We start from the raw sequence: 16886 nt of genomic DNA, 5'->3' as shown, positions 1-16886 counted from the left end.
TGTGCAGACCACAATGGTACTTTCAACTAGATAGTCTTAGCAGTCGTCCTCAAATACTAACTTTGGAAAATTTGCTATTTTACACTGAAATAATACTAAATGACAATTTGGTTAATAAATGAATAAGATTCACTTTATTGTCAATCAGGAGAGAAAACTAAATATTGCTTCAGAGGCATGCAACATTGGAAACCTCAACAGCACTTACAAAGCACAGAGAATGTAGTAATAAAAACATATTACAAATCAAGTTGTAAGAAGTTGTGAGACCAAACTTAGATTTAGATTTTCTATCAAATTAAATTAAATAAATTATTTTAAAAGTAACTGGTACTAGTGCAAGAAAAGTAGATATTCTTTATAGAATAGAATAGAATAGTGATAGAATTTGTGAGATAGAACTTTGATGAATACACTTTGATAAATATAATAAAATAAAATATTAAAAAGTCATTGGGTGGAAGTTGTGAGACCAAACTTTGAAAAATATAAATGATGCATCAAAAAATTTGCTTTTCAAATTTGAATACACTTATGTTCTTTATGAAAGTTCAAAAAGAAAGTAGGGCACATCTGGTTGTACTCGCAAAGCTTTTTGTGCTGACATACGCACAGTGATATGGAAGGGATTAAAAGGTTTTGGATAAATACCAGGTTACTGTATTTGTGCAATAAAGTTTCTTGAAATGGAATTCATGAGGACCAATGCATAGAAGAGGCTTTCGCTAAAAATAAACAGTCCATGTCTCGGTTCTCGGTTTCCTGGCTGTAGGTCTGACGTCATGTTAAAGCAAAGCAGAGGGGACGTGCAACTCCAGCCAACTTTCGGCAGGATCAAGCCTGAGACAAGAGCCGCCCCCTCAGCTCCCCCTATCCTTTCTCATAATCAACAGGAAAGACGGGGCCAGAGCTCTGAGAGAGCTGGGAGGGAAGAGACGAAGAGAAAAACACCACAGATGCACACTAAACACACTAGATATCCAACAATCTTCCCACACAGGACAAAATGGAAAAGAAAATCAGTCCTCGAGTGTCCAAGAGCTCTGCGCAGCGCCTAAGCAGGGATCTCACCTGCTCCATCTGCCTGGACCTGTTCAAGCGCCCTGTTTCCTTGCCGTGCGACCACACTTTCTGCGAGGCCTGCATTACGAGTTACTGGAGCGGTCCTCGTGGAAAAGGCCAGGGTGGATCTGGTTCCTGTCCTCAGTGCCGGAAAGTCTTTCCAGGCCATAGCTACAGACCCAACCGCATCGTGGCCAACATCGTGGAGAGCTACTGCCAGGGGATCGAGGAAAGTGGGGATCGGCTGACCAGGTTATCAGCAGACACGTTTCCTCCGACCCCACTTTGCAGCCGACACAGAGAAGAGCTGAAGCTGTATTGTGAGGAAGACCAGGAGCTGGTGTGTCTGGTGTGTGGGATCTCTCAGGATCACCGGGCTCACACGCTGGTATGCCTGCAAGATGCAGAGCAGAGATATAGGGTAAGAATCAAAGACATGTTTTCTAACTTCCTCAGCTCAGCTGAAAGCTCATGTTGTTTGTGTTGAACAGGCTTCTCTGACCACTTCAGCAAATGCTCTTCAAAAAGAGCTCAACACTGCTCTAGAGTGTGAGAGAGAGACTGAAGAGGAGGTGAAGAAACTGAAGGTAAGAAGAAATTAAACCTCATGCATACTCTCCAGTACCTCTTAACTGGAAAAGCATTGGAAAAGATTCCTGATCCTAACCTGACTAACACCTAATCATCTAAATTCTTGATGCTTTCCAGTAGGTATAATAACTTGTAGGTTCAAATCAACATGAATTCAAAGTTATGTTCTTAAAAGTATAGTTCACCCACAAATGGAAAGTCTGTAATCATTTACCCTCTTAAAAATAAAGGTTCCAGAAGAACGTTTTTGCAGTGATGAAGAACCGTTTTGGGTTCCTCAAAGAACCTTTCAGTGAACAGTTCTTAAAAGAACCATTCTTTTATTTGTGTGGAAAAACATTTTAATAATCTAGTAACAATCTAGAGAAACTTTTTTTTAGAACCTTTTGTGCAATGAAAGATTCCATGCATGTTAAAGGGTCCCTTTAAAGGTTTTTCATGGAACCATAGATGCCAATAAAGAACCATTATTTAGAGTGTGCTCACCTTCATGTTGCTCCAAACACAAAAGAAAATATGTTGTATAATTTTTCAACTGTTTTTGTCCATACATTGATGTATGGTTTGTTACGATAGGACAATATTTGGCCGAGATACAACTATTTGAAAATCTGGAATCTGAGGGTGCAAAAAAATCTAAATACTGAGAAAATCGCCTTTAAAGTTGTCCAAATGAAGTTCTTAGCAATGCATATTACTAATCAACAATTAAGTTTTAATATATTTACAGTAGGAAATTTACAAAATATCTTCATGGAACATGATCTTTACTTAATATCCTAATGATTTTTGGCATAAAAGAAATATCTATAATTTTGACCCATACAATGTATTTATACCCCAAATATACCCCAGCGACTTAAGACTGGTTTTGTGCTCCAGGGTCACAACTGTCAAATGCATGTTGACTTCCACCTCTGAGGCAAAACATCACCTCAAATTCTCTTGTTTTTCAACCCAGGACCACACTGCAGATCTGAAGCAGAGAATCGAGGCACAGTTCAGCGAGCTTCATCAGTTCCTGTACCAGGAAGAAAAACTCCTGCAGGTCAAGCTGAAGACGGAGGAACGGCGAGAGCTGATAAGGCTGGATGAGCACAAGGCCCTACTCAGTGTGGAGATATCACGCCTGCGCAGAGCTATGAACGACATCGAGGACAAACTCAGTGAAAAGGATCCTCACACACTACTCAGGGTGAGTGCAAAGCCAGACGTCACACTGACAGATATCTGCAGAACCAAAAGACATTTACAGTATTTTCATTGGGAGGTGGTGATTTGAGGCGAAACTGGAGTGTCAGATTGCTGGCAATGGGTGTGCAGACAGTGACGCTTGTGTAATCCGGCACCAGATACAGTTGGATACTGCAGTAGAGAAGGAACTTGCCTACTTACAATCAAGTGCACAAGACTTGCTGACCTCAAGTGATATGCTGTCAGTGGGAACGACCCTTTAAAGAAAGATGAGATGCAATGTAATGTTGTGTATAATATATTCATACAAATGATACTAAATAATATTTTTAAGTAATGTTAAAACATGTATTAATGACGTAAAAATGTAAGATCTGAAAAGAACATATATTTTTTTATAATATATCTTAATCATTTCAATACTTAACTGCTGACAGAAAGCTCTGTGGGATATCACTTGGGTCAACACAGGATGCAGTGTAATTATCTCAGCTTTGCAATGGGAAGATAATGCCATTAGTGCAGCACTAGGGGATTTTCCAGTTGTGGATGAAAAAAAAGAGGTGTAGCTCAGTTTCAAACACTGATCTCATGTGGAAAACTTCTGTCCCTGCCTCTCGAACTGAGCCAATTTAATAAATTTCCTTTTTCCTGTCTTTTTTGCAGAGTATAAAGGGCCTGCTTCAAAGGTGAGAGACCTCTATGGATCTGTTACATTTAATATTTTCACTAATATTTTCATGAGGAAGTTGAATTGTTTTTATTTCTGGGCTTGTGTTGTTTCAAGTAGGCAGCCACCGAAGTTTGAGAAGCCAGCACTGACGCCGCCCAGACTGTGTGAGGGCCGCTTCGCTGGGCCCCTGCAGTACAGAGTGTGGAAGTCACTGAAGGGAAGCATCTATCCAGGTTTGAGAATGATCCTAAATAAAAAAAAGAAATAAGTCAAATATACATTTTCACGTTAAATCATGCTGTGTAAATGCATACAAAATTTCAAAGAATAACTCAATCAAAAATTAAAATTTGCTGAAAATTGACATGCCTTCAGGCCATCCAAGATGTAGTTTGTTTCTTCATCAGAACAGGTTTGGAGAAATTTAGCATTCCATCACTTGCTCACCAATGGATCCTCTGAGTCTGCGAAATCGCATCATATGACCCCTTTAAGATATTTTGAACTTTAAACTGTCACTTCTGGCCAAAATACCAGACCATAATCCAAAATAATGAAAGCAATATTATGGCAATATTATGGATAATAGATTCATATTTTAGCCAGAAGTTGGTTTGAAGTTAGAAATGTATTAATTATGGATTTTTTTTTCTTACAAACATGCAGATTTTTGCTTCACAAGACATTAATTCATAGCCTGGAATTGTGTGGATTACTTGTGGATCATTATGATCTTTTTATCAGCTGTTTGAACCGATGGCACCCAAACTCATCTGCATTTTGTACGACTTCTACGATTTCTAGGATGCATGAACTAACTCTTCTCTGCTCCATTGTTCCCTTTCTAGTTCCCTCAGCCATCACATTTAACTCCAAAACAGCCAACCCCTGGCTCAGTCTTACATCTTCGCTCACCTGTGTGCGCTACCAGACCTTCAACAACGCGATGCAGGACAATCCACAGCGATTCAACGCCGCGCTGTCTCTCTTGGGCAGTCAAGGGTTCACTAAAGGACACCACTACTGGGAGGTGGAGGTGTACAGCAGCACCGTGTGGACCGTGGGAGTCGCTCGTGAATCTGTTACGAGAAAAGGTGTCATCAATACCATGCCTGCCAACGGCTTCTGGACGCTCTCACTATCATATGGAGTTCAGTATATGGCCGGGACATCTCCGCCAACATTGCTGTCTTTGGAAGAGCCACTGGCGAGGATCGGCGTGTATCTGGACTACAAAAGAGGCCTGGTGTCCTTCTACAATGCCGAGAGCATGACACACCTCTACACCTTCAAGGACACCTTCACCGAGACTCTCTACCCTTATTTTAACCTCGGCTTCCTGGATAAAGTGCATGAAAATGAGCCTCTTAAAGTGTTCCTACCTAAAATCTGAAATTTTCTTTATTTTCTTTCATAATATTAATATTTCTTTTTTTATATAAACACTAGGCTGGACCTGGATATTTTAAGTTAAGCCATTTTAGAAATTTGTTTAAAGGTAAAGCAACTTATGAGACTTGCAAAAAATAAAATAATACAAATAAATAAGTAAATATATAACGTCTTAACATTCCAGTGGGTTAGTGGAGGCACATGGAACTTGGAATATGAAACCAAGTCATAAAAACGGTTGGAAACCATGGCTTATGACCCTTCCCCACGTTAAAGTTACCAAGCATAAGTCCTGGCAGATATCACATATTCTACATGTTTCTGTGCTATTCCTAGGTTTTATAAACAAAGGGGTGAGAATTAGGCTGGTCAGCATGGTCGTAACTACACCTTTGTAAAAGCAAAAAGCATTTTTTTCAATTGACAGCCATTCAAAATTGGCTGTGTATTTAAAGCTACATATCATCAAAAGTATTTCAGTATATTACAGTAGATATTTAACCAATGACTGATTCTTTTTAGAGGATCTTAAAAGCATTAAAATAGACTTATATTTTCCTCTATCGGCTGCCTCTGACATCACAGCTCAGGTGTTTTGAGGAGTTTATGCATGTTCTTGTGCCATCAGCCAATCAACAGAGTTATTAGTGAGCAAAGATGGACACAAGTATACTTCCACTGCCACTGAGATGAATGGGAATGCTAATATATATACACACTACAGACCTCACTGCTGAGCAAAAAATAAAATAAAATTCAGGTTCAGGTAAATGGCATCTTACACTTGCAGCAGCTTAAAACTAGGCTTCTGTGCAAAAATAAACACGGTTCTCATTCCAATCCTGCGGAAAAAGAGAAAGTATTCAAATGTAAAACACAAGAAATCCCATTAGGCTACAGTCAAAGGATGATGGGCATTCTAGCATAGTCTAAAATCTACAAGTCTAATGATGTTATATAATTTTTTATACAGACATGTACACAATGAAAACCATTATTAAAAAAAACACCAACAAAATGTTTTGCCTCTTTTTTACTATCTGGTAAAGATTTAACAAAATATTTCCCTCCTCAAGACTTCATAAGGTCTATGCAGTTACCATCACTAACCACAAGGAGGTGCAATTGTACTCTTGATGCGCTCTGAAAGCCCACAAGGAAAGACAGAGAACTACCCACACTGACTGACTGAATCAGCGTCTAGTTTTCTAAGAGCTGCAGAATTAGACCCACGCCAAAACTCGTGTATTCCACCTTTACAATGATTAGACACTTAACCAACAAGTGAGTAATGAAGTCATTTATTTAGGAAACTTACACCGCACAATGAGTAACTCTGATCTGACTGTATTTTGCCCTGTAGGGTCTCACTTAGACAACTCAAGTGCTGCAGAATTAGACCCACGCCAAAACTCGTGTATTCCACCTTTACAATGATTAGACACTTAACCAACAAGTGAGTAATGAAGTCATTTAGGAAACTTACACCGCACAATGAGTAACTCTGATCTGACTGTATTTTGCCCTGTAGGGTCTCACTTAGACAACTCAACCTTCAATATAGCCGAGACTTATGAATGTAGTAATAAAAAACCCTGCAATTACAGAGTGAATAACTCGGAAGTGTGGCGCACGGCTTTTAATAAACCATGGACGTAAGCTGCACGACTTGAAAGGATCGAAAAAACTTTTTACAAAAATTTTAACAACGAATAGTTTCTAGCCATGTTCAAATATACGGTAAGACGTTAGCCTAGTTTTGTAAGTATCACTGCGCAGCACACGTTTACGTTAGGTTATTTACGTGTGAGGGATTATATGTTCCGGCGGAAGGATAGCACTTAATGATTTTGTTTGATTTGAATGATAAAATGAACCACAATTAAAATTTTTGTCCTTGATATTTTGTTATGTATTAATTGTCCCATAAAATCAATAACTTCACTTGAGGCAGTTATACTGAGCCTGGTTTAAGACTCCTGACAAGCTGAAAAGTGTCCAAACCCCTTTTAAACTAACCAACAGACCAACCTGACCAAAGCTAGGAGACCAGAAAAGATTAACAAACCACGAAGACAAACAAACCGAGCTGTTTTTAGCCAGCTTGGCCCACATTGGACTATAGTTAAAGGCTTCAGGATTACCATAATAAACATTATACAAGTAGTTTCAAAAGACCGAGATTTCTGATACATTTTGTTCTGTGTACTCATATACCACTCATGATGATCCTAGCTCAATTTATACATCTTAATTTTATACACAAAGTCAAAAAAGCAATAAAAAACAATGTCATCTCAAATGATGTTTATTAGTCGCATTAACATTTTTGTCTTACAGTTCATTGCATCAGGTACACAATTTCATGGCATATAATTTAAGTCTAACAGTCTGAATAATCATGTACAACTCTCATGTAAGAAATAGTGCTAGAATTGCTTTTTACAAAAGATATAATCCTTGTAATTATCATTGAATGATATTTTATACATTTCCAAACTCAATTACCACCAACCTAGATGTGTGGCAATAAAGAATTATGATTTGTGAATTTTATTATTTAATTTTATAATAAAAGAATCACCTAAAAGTCTTTTAGATTCTAGCCTTTGAGGAACTGAAGAGATCTCTGGGAGGCAAAAGTCCATCAGGGACATTTTGTATCTAATTCATCCTTTCTTGTTGGCTTGGAGTCAACAAAGCTCTTCATACTGATAATATCTGCCACTCAGATTTTCCATTTCCTAAAGAGGTTTCAATGGATCCTTTGAAGTACAACAGGGCAAACTATATTGCCATATCCCTACATCAAGCTTGCCCTCTTCAGCTTTTTGAAAGGGTCTGGTACCACTAGGTTTTCTTCATTGCAGTCTGGGGGGGGGACAAGGGGCCCTGGGTGGCATCACTAACACAGGTGCACAGGAGGTATCAGAGGCCCCTGGCTGCTATGTTCTCCAAAACTCTGCCGTCATGAAGAACTCACTTACTAGTGTGCAAGGTGTCCTGGAACTTGGTGCTTGTGTACCGAACCTGGAAACCTTTCTTGTTGATGGTGTCATCCGAGTGAAATTTGATGACAATGGCATCACCAGCTGAGTAGATCTCCTCTGGTGGCTATAAATGATCAAATTATTGAGATATATAAATCTTTGCACTGTAAAATGTATAGACATTTTTAAGCATGATGATTGCTTATGTTGGTTTAGCAATGATCTTAAGTTCTGGCTTTACCCCGGACCCACAGTAGCGTCCCAGCCTGGGCGCTTTAACATCAGCGCCATCAAACAGCTCTATGTAATCATAGCCACAGTCAGCTTCCTCCTCAATCTCAAAGGTGTGGAAGATGAGCTCCACCCCATAGCCCTTCTCTGCTGAGATCACCCATTGGCAGTCTGAAGCTCCGGGATAGTTGTTGTCACCAAACTGAGCGTGGGAATACAGATCCTTGGTCTTTATCTCCGCCTTCAGACTACCGCCACACTCTGAAAATGAGTGATTATTGTTAACCGAAATCAAACGTTCATTATGGAGAACCTCAGGACTTCTGAGAAAAAGAAATACCTGCTGAATGAGATGCCTTAAAACCCCTCTTCTGTACCGAGATATCAGAGAAGAACCGCAGGAACATGCTATTGCCACTGGAAATGACAGGCGATGGCTTTTTACTCCCACAAAAGCGACCAAAACTGGTCGCTCTGCCATTTGGGCCATCATATATCTCCAAGTGGTCGTAAGCACACTCCTGATGAGCCTCCATGTCAATCTCGTCAATAGCCTATGGGAAAGAATACAATTTGAGCTGGCGGAATGGTTTTAACCATTCCCTTGGTTACCAGAGAATACTGTATCTTTAACCATTCATTTTATCTGGCTGAATGATGCAAGCACCAGTTTAATGCGGTGGCCTGGGGTGGTGGATAGGGTCCATGTGCAGGCCTTCTTGCTGGGGTATTTATCCGGCCAGTTTGGACTTGTAATAATACCAGAAACACTGGTAATGGCTTGATCACAGCCCACTGAAAGCACAAAACCGGGACATAAATGATTGTTGGGAATGCAGAATTAGGGAATGGATGCATAATATTTACCTGGACATTAGAGTCAATAGAGGGACAGACACCTCCCAGTTTTCATTAACCAAAGTTTTTATGGGTTTGGAACAACATGTGGATGAGTAAATGATGGCATTTACAAATGTTTGGGTGAACTATTCCTTTAAGAGGTAATCGTGACTTCAAGTTCAGGTTTAAAGAGTTTACAAAGAGCAAAAGGAAGTGTTTTCAGGGCAGCCTTACAGCAATAACTAAACAGCAAAAAACATTCACCTCTGAATCAGTATCTATATGACTTCAAAAAGATTACAGAGCTTTGAAGCGCTTAATTTAGCCATTTTTTATGTTACAAAGGAAATGAACACCTTCACAACCTCAGGAAACTCCACTGTATTTTAGATTTTCCCTGCCTTTCTAATCAGTTTATTTCACACAATACAAATATTTTCCAATACAAGAATGATTGGGAATGTGACATCAAGCCAAACCTTCTTTGCAGTCGTGTTTATTGCTGTGCAACACAAAGCCGCTGCGACACTGACAGCTGTAGCTCCCATATGTGTTCACACACTCATGCTGGCAACCTCCATTCTCCCTAGAACACTCATCCATGTCTGCCAGAGAAAAAGAGGAAGTACACTATTATGTAGTCTGTTGATGGACACAATACGCCCAACTGCATATAGAACAGTGAAACAAAGAGTCTACAACATTCATGCATCCTATTAAAGGAAACTTCACAGTTCTGCACCCACAGACTTTCAAGATTTTCATTGTAAGTGCATTACTGTAAATGTGATTTTTGAGCGTAGTTACTAGCTGAAAAACAGGCTGACATTACTTTCGGTTACTTGTATTGAACCCGGGATTTTTTCTTTGAAAGTGTCAGAAAAAAAGTCAAGGCTGTCTGAAATGTATTTATATTGTTCAACGGCAAGTTGAAAATGATAACAGGTCATTCTCATGCTCACCAGAAAAGAACTGAGCTTTGAAGCCTCTTTTAGACACAGTGTTGTCAGATTTGAACTCAACACGCATACTATTGAGTTGGGATGTGATCGCCTCTGGTTTCTCAGTGCCACAAAATTTCCCATGAAGCTTTGCGTCAGTGGACAAGCTACTGTGTACCTCAACGTAATCATATTTACAAACCTGTGAACAGACAGACAACAACAAATGAATAGACTTCATATGAATTTACTGCGCATTGCATTGTCATTGCGGTCAAAAGATAATTTGGTTTTGGCAACAAGTCACAAATAGTCAACTTACATCGTTCCCCTCTATCTCAAAAGCATCGAAAAGCAGAGTGATGCAGTACTGCACCGGGGCAATGAGCTGCCACACACAGTTCTTGTTGGGTGGGTATTCCTGTGGCCATCCTGGACTAGTGAAAGAGCCATTGAGTTTGGAGATGAATCCACCACAGGCAGCTGCTGGGATCAGATGGTAGAACCATTATTATCTTTGCTTGACTGAGCAACAAGCAAGCAAAGAGACAAACATGACAGAAATTTTCCAGCTTTCAGCAACTATAATCTTTTCCACTGTCAGAAACATCAAAGCTGGTTACAAATCTAAAGAAAACTGAATACAAGCATCAAAGCCAACCAATTAGTAAACACTTAAAGGGTTAGTTCACCCAAAAATGAAAATTCTGTCGGACGTAAACAGCGTATGCTGTTCTGTGTCAGCTGTGTCCATGTGCCACTGATGTCACATGGATTATTTTACAGATCTCCTTGCTACGTTTCTGGACATGGGAACATTTCAGTTGCATTGCTGTCTATGCAGGGTCAGACAGCTCTCTTTAATTCCTTTAAAATGCAAATAGTCCATGTTTCATTTAGTTTAACTTCATGTACTAAAAACATTATAAAAACAATATAGACATATTCAAAAATAAAAATACAATTTAAATGGAAAAATATCAAAGTAAATGCAAATTCAAAATATTAATTCAATTCATATTAATATTTTACGATGCAAATCATTGCAAAGCAGCTTTACAGAAAATTTAAGTTTCTACATTATATATACATTATAATAGCTTATTAATAAAAACTGTAATATTATCAGAGAAATACTGCCATCAAAAATCCTTCCTTTGGTTGATTGCTTGGAACAAAAGAGCCTAGCCGTAATTCTCTATAATATTCTGGTTTCTAGATATGGCTTGGATCCCTCATTCAATGTAAATCAGTGGGGTTTCTTAATTATGATTGCTCAGAAAAGTAACAGCAGGCCTCTCCTCAGTCCTCATTAATCTGCGTCATTCCTACCATTCATGTCCGTAGCATAAACAAACTGAGGTGATCTCACTCCAGTCAGACATGCTTCAATTTTCCAGTACAATTACATTAACAATGACTGCAATCAAAATCTGACAAACAGATATGATGAGAAGTGAGTTACCAATCATAAAACCTTAAAAGCCTGATTGGAGAGCAGTGAATGAAACAGCAACATCTCCCTTTTAACTGGAGCATAATTAAGCTTTCACACTCTGGTTTTCCAGATCAGTTACGGCCATTAAAACAATGGCTTCATTTATTTAAGGCAACCACTTAATGTCTGAGTTCACAGTCTGTTCCTTATAATCTTATATATCAACAGATATACTGCCATATATTACCTATAAGTCGATACATAATTTTAACATACGTACTGTACAATGGGAAGGCCTTGGAATAAGGGGTAGAACATGATCCCACATTCTGTTTTAGTCATTACGATAAATAAATACAACTAGATACCAGTTTACACTTCCTGCAGCAATATTTTTGTCAGTGTTCTGGACTGTCTGTGTGTGTTTTGCTCCCCGTGACCCAGTTTCTCCTCGTGTTAATTGTCTTAATTTGATTCCAGCTGTGTCTATTTTGTCCCTCGTTATCCTGTGTTTATAAGCCCCAGTCTGTTCAGTTTAGTTTGTCGGATCTACTTGTTCTGAACGTCATCCTTGTGCTCTGTGTCTCCTATTTGAATCATTAAAAGACTCTCGTTCTGAGAAATCTCTACGTTTCCTCATGCCCGCGCATCCAGCGAATTGTGACAATTTTATCATAATCAGCATATAATGTGACGTCTGAAGAATCATGTGACACTGAAGACTTAAGTAATGCTGCTGAAAATTCAGCTTTGTCATCACAGGAATAAATTACATTTTAAAATATATTAAATTAGAAAACAGCTCTTTTAAAGTGTAATAATGATTTTTAATATTTCAGCTTTTACTGTATTTTGATCAAATAAATGCAGCCTGGGTGAGCATAAGGGACTTCTTTCAAAAACATAAAAAACAATCTTAATGTGAAAGCTTAGTGAATTCAAACATCTGACTGGTAGTGTAGAAGAATAATATAGCTTTAGACTTCTGCTTAAATGTGAGGTAGATATAACTAGGGTGTTGTGCATGGTATTTAGTGCATTGGTTTACATGAACAGGTTTTGGTATCACCTGCGCAGCTGCGGCGGTCCGGGGCGAGCTCATAGCCAGGGTCGCAGGCACAGTGGTAGCTGCCCAGGGTGTTGACACAGCGCTGCTCACAGTGACCATTATCAGGCCTGGAGCATTCATCAATCTCTGCATTACAAACAAAACTCAAGGTCAGAGGGTCACAAAGTAGGCAAAGCAGTCAATATGCAATTAAGGAGTGTCACCTTTAAAGAAATTAGCTGCAAACCCAGCTTTGTTCACAGAACCATCAGATACAAACTTCATCCACAGCTGGTTGGAGCTGCTCTTGATATCGTCTGGCTTTTCGTAGCCACAGAAGCGGCCCAGTAGAGGGCTGTTCTCGGAATCGCCATCTCGCAGTTCCAGGTAGTCATACGCACAGTTGTCATGTTTCTCAATCTGAGTGTGAAAGCAGCGAAGCTCTTGAGGTTAGGATCGTTAAAGAAATGTTACCTGTGATACCTCTGTCAGAACAATCAGTAAGAAACAACACAAGAATGCCTCACTGTCAGTACTGCTTTTAAGCACTTGTAATGAAACGACAGCAAGATAAAGTCACAGTAAATCACAGGCATTTAATTGATTTATGTTTTCTACTCTTCAGTGAAATTTTCATGACATTTCCACATTCATTTCTCTCTTTCTTTCATTTTAAATCATTGTCTTCATAATCTTTGTCATGTGTAAATAAAGTACACTTATCTTGATGTTGAATAACATACTAAAGCACATGTAAATTACTTAATTTTAACTAGTGTGTTATTCAATATTACATTTAACGTTAATATATCATAAACATTAAATTGCAGCTTCTTTATTACAAATTTGTCATTTAAATGTGTTTAAAAAACAACAGAATTTAGGTATAAAGTACACTTTAACTATATTTAAAAACAATAGAAGTAATTATGAAATTATGTATAAAGATGTACTTAAGTCCTGCTTAAAAAGCACTCTAAGATTCAGTTAATTGCATTTAATAACAAGTTAAACGATAATACATTTTAATTAATTACAATTAATGTGCAATTAATTGTCCAAAAACTACATTCACTTTGCACTTAAGTATATTCTTTATAAGTATTTAATTTCCATAATAAGTACGCTTTTTAAAAGTATGCTGAAGTGTACTTCTTTTTTGGGAAAGCGACAAAAAGGCTCAAAAATGTAACAGAAACTGCTTTTATATTAATAATTTCGATTTTGACTTCATGTACTTTTGGATAGAAAAAAAGCAAAATAATTCAAATTTGTGCAAAACAAAAAATTAGGAAATACAATGCAGCTGTATATAATAAATAGAATAGAATAGAATTTTAATTCTATATAGCTCATTTAAGTGAAATGGTGGAATATCTATTTTTTTCATAATTAATTAAAAAGTTCATTATACTGTTAATTATATTAACAATAGTCATGGTGTACAAATGACAGTATTTCCTGAGACGGAGCCTGCTTGTATATATTATTGTGGTCTCAGACACTCTGATGCATTGCTGTCTGAGGCTAGTAATAGAACACCACATGACAATGACAAACCCTACCTCAAATGACTGGAAGATGAGGCCCACATGAAACCCCTGGGGTACGATGATCTTCCACATGCACACTTTATTAGGCCGATAATCATCAGGGTAATTGGGTGACTCAATCTGTCCACTGTCTCTTCTCACTTCACCTCCACAAATAGCTGAGACCATGGACAGGACATCACTTAATAACTCTACATCAGTTCAGGGGAACAGATGAGCCTCTCAGCTGATGATCAGTGGACTTATACCTTCATAGACAGCAGAGAAGCCTTTCCCCACCCAATTACTGCTGCTGCGAAATTCAATCCACAGTCGACTGTCAGTGGACACGATGGCCTCGGATAGCTGGTCTCCACAAAAACGGCCTGAAGCAAATGCAACAAATTGATCAAAGAATAATGGGGCTCAAATTTCTTCCAGAACGACATGAATAGGGTTGATTGAAAATTCAATAATCTTGTGTTACACATTGTTTCCATGTCCTTCTTTCCAATAATTTTACAGCCAAGAGAAGTTTGTTTTATTTATCAAACAAATAAATAATAAACATGCATTTAAGACAAAAAATGCAGAAATGATCTTAATAATAGGAACCTTTCAAAGGTGCATTTCTCCAGTAGCCATCACGGATCTCCACATGGTCGTACCAGCACAAGTGACTTCTGTACAGATCCACTGAAGTAAAATTAAGAAGGATCTAACAAAGAAAGAAACACAGACAAAAGAGAGAGAGAGTAGTTGGGAGTCAAAAAAAAATTTTTTACACTAATGTTCAAAAGTATGGGGTCTTTTCATTTTTATCGTCTGCAAAAGGTGTAATGAAAACATCCAGCTCATATATGTGTACATATTCTGTGTGAAGTTCTTCTACCTTCTCCCCAGGCGTGACCGATATCCTCCATATACAGTGAAGATATGCAGCATATCCATTAGGGAACCCAGGGGAGGAGAAGTTTCCAGTGCTGTCCTGAAGGCTCTCGCCACATCCTGTGCACAAACCAGAGTCGAAACCACATCGAGACAAACTCACAGATGCTTGACCTGGAAACCGGATCCTCTTATTGGAAAACAGTAGGAGTTTTGCAGATGGTAAGGTCAGTTTGAAGGATCATGCTTTTATTTTGAAGTGGGAAATCACTCTCATTCCAGCTAACATTAAAGTAGATGACCGCAAAAACAAATGTTCTGTTACAGGGGATAATAACACAGTTGTTTCATTCTCCCATTTTACATGGATAATTAAACTGATGTCACAATCATGATTGCATCTGGCAAAACACTCCAAATTTTGGAAGCAAGAGCTGGAAGATTGGCTGCTACAAAGATACAAAAGTACAAAGATGTTTGAGATGTAAGGGCCACTTACTTGGGCACTTATATAATTTTCTAGCTTGAGCGATGTCCCCTTTGCTCAGTCTCGTCCACTGGCCGATGGGAGGTCGGACTCCATCAACTTCATACTTTGGCAGCATAGTATCAAGATAGATGCCCCTAATTTTCAAACACAAAAGCAACAGCCCTCCAAATAATTTGTGAGTGAAGCCTTTTAAAGTATAGAGAATGCATCTGAAAAACAATCCAATCATATATTGAGCACGCACAGAGTATCGCACTGAAAGTGTACAGAGAGTAAACTCAATCAGCGTTACATGATTTATTTGTGATGAGACCACAGTGACCTAAAAAGTACATTTTGACATTTAACCTACAAATAATCCACAATTGTCTAAATGTAATTGCAAGCAAAGAAATGCCACACAAGCCTCTATTAAAACTAACTTAATTTTTCTGAGACACTTTGTAATGGCTTTTAAAATCATAAAGAGTCCAAATTCAATTTTACATGGTTTTACATGTATTTATTTATCAATTAAAGCATATTTATGTTAAATGTTTTGCTTTAAAAGAGTGTTTCTATTTTTCTGCCATTTGGTTTGACATTTTTGTGATTTAATACTGTGACATTTATATTTTTTAAGTGTCTCAGGTGTCCAAATATATATTTGGGGCTAGTGTACATGATTAGTGGGGACACTATACATCATCAAAGATTAATTTAAAAATTAATTTAGAAAATTATTTTTTTTATATGTTTTTGAAGTAAATCTCTTATGTTAACCAAGGCTTCATTTATTTGATCAAAAATACAGTAAAGACAGTAATATAGTGAAATAGTACTGCAATTAAAAATGTTTTCTATTTTAATAGATTTTAAAAACTAATTCTCGTGATGTCTTCAGTGCAGTCTTATTTTTTATATAATTGATATGCTATTAGCTTTGTTCATATTTTGACTTAGATTTTTTATATTTTCTGTTTTCATTTTAATTTTAGTTAAAAATGTCAGTAATTTTGTTGTTTGTCATTTTTATTATTTTTTTCCATTATCTATATAGTTTCTATTAAAAGTATTTTTAGTTTTAGTTTATTTTGTTTATGTTCTTTTAGTACTTTAAGTTAAATAAACAAAAAATGTTTCTTTGACAACTAGCTGAAATAAAATAATTTTAAGTTTTTAATATTTCATTTTATTACAGTTTATGTTTATTTTGGTTTAAGCAACAATTTTTTAATGGTTTTAGTTTTAGTTATTGATACTAACAATGGTTCATTGTCCTATGATCCTTCAGAAATCATTCTAATATCATTCTAATATATAATATTTAGTGCTGAAGAAATATTTCTAATAATATTTAAGTGTCCTAGGTGTCCAAATAATTTTTGGAGCCACTGTACATGATTATGACAGAGATCCAGCTTGCATCAATCAAATATGAATCATATTTGACTGGCACCTGTCCACTACATATTGTCTTTCTCTCTGCTGTATGGAGGACAGAATGATTGCTCTTTGCTCTCATCTACTTCCCATGACGACAGCACCCTGAATGTTCAGCATGTGGACGAAGAGCGGTCAGAGCGGAGTTTAAAGC

At 37.6% G+C, this 16886-nt stretch overlaps 2 protein-coding genes across 5 annotated transcripts in view; one reads left to right on the top strand and one right to left on the bottom strand.

The window, feature by feature from the left end:
- Positions 1–929: 929 nt before the first annotated feature.
- Positions 930–5725, top strand: trim69 (tripartite motif containing 69). 2 transcript variants are annotated; one of them, XM_016560348.1, is made up of 6 exons: positions 930–1483; positions 1554–1649; positions 2615–2848; positions 3514–3536; positions 3638–3753; positions 4369–5725. In XM_016560348.1, the coding sequence occupies exons 1-6, from the start codon at positions 1007–1009 to the stop codon at positions 4911–4913; spliced, it is 1491 nt and encodes a 496-aa protein (XP_016415834.1). In that variant the 5' UTR covers positions 930–1006; the 3' UTR covers positions 4914–5725. The 2 variants fall into 2 exon arrangements, with proteins under 2 accessions (XP_016415834.1, XP_016415833.1); XM_016560347.1 differs by having other exon boundaries at positions 3635–3753.
- Positions 5726–7525: 1800 nt separating this feature from the next.
- bmp1b (bone morphogenetic protein 1b) overlaps positions 7526–16886 on the bottom strand; it is a 20472-nt gene continuing 11111 nt past the window's right edge. For 2 of the 3 annotated variants that reach the window (XM_016560343.1, XM_016560345.1), the window contains exons 7-20: positions 15320–15444; positions 14825–14940; positions 14548–14650; positions 14202–14318; positions 13966–14111; positions 12625–12820; positions 12422–12547; positions 10237–10400; positions 9936–10116; positions 9453–9578; positions 8801–8928; positions 8474–8687; positions 8144–8394; positions 7526–8026 (exon numbers count right to left, since the gene is read on the bottom strand). In XM_016560343.1, coding sequence (XP_016415829.1) covers positions 7892–8026; positions 8144–8394; positions 8474–8687; positions 8801–8928; positions 9453–9578; positions 9936–10116; positions 10237–10400; positions 12422–12547; positions 12625–12820; positions 13966–14111; positions 14202–14318; positions 14548–14650; positions 14825–14940; positions 15320–15444 — 2128 coding nt within the window. In that variant the 3' untranslated portion in view covers positions 7526–7891. The remainder of the gene's footprint in view (positions 8027–8143; positions 8395–8473; positions 8688–8800; positions 8929–9452; positions 9579–9935; positions 10117–10236; positions 10401–12421; positions 12548–12624; positions 12821–13965; positions 14112–14201; positions 14319–14547; positions 14651–14824; positions 14941–15319; positions 15445–16886) is intronic. The other variant, XM_016560344.1, reaches the window with a different exon arrangement.

Source organism: Sinocyclocheilus rhinocerous, unplaced genomic scaffold (assembly GCF_001515625.1).
Source record: "Sinocyclocheilus rhinocerous isolate Xijiao unplaced genomic scaffold, SAMN03320098_v1.1 scaffold4545, whole genome shotgun sequence".
NCBI lineage: Eukaryota > Metazoa > Chordata > Actinopteri > Cypriniformes > Cyprinidae > Sinocyclocheilus > Sinocyclocheilus rhinocerous.
The sequence above is the reverse complement of the archived record's forward strand: the minus strand, read 5'-3'. Positions and strand labels throughout refer to the sequence as shown.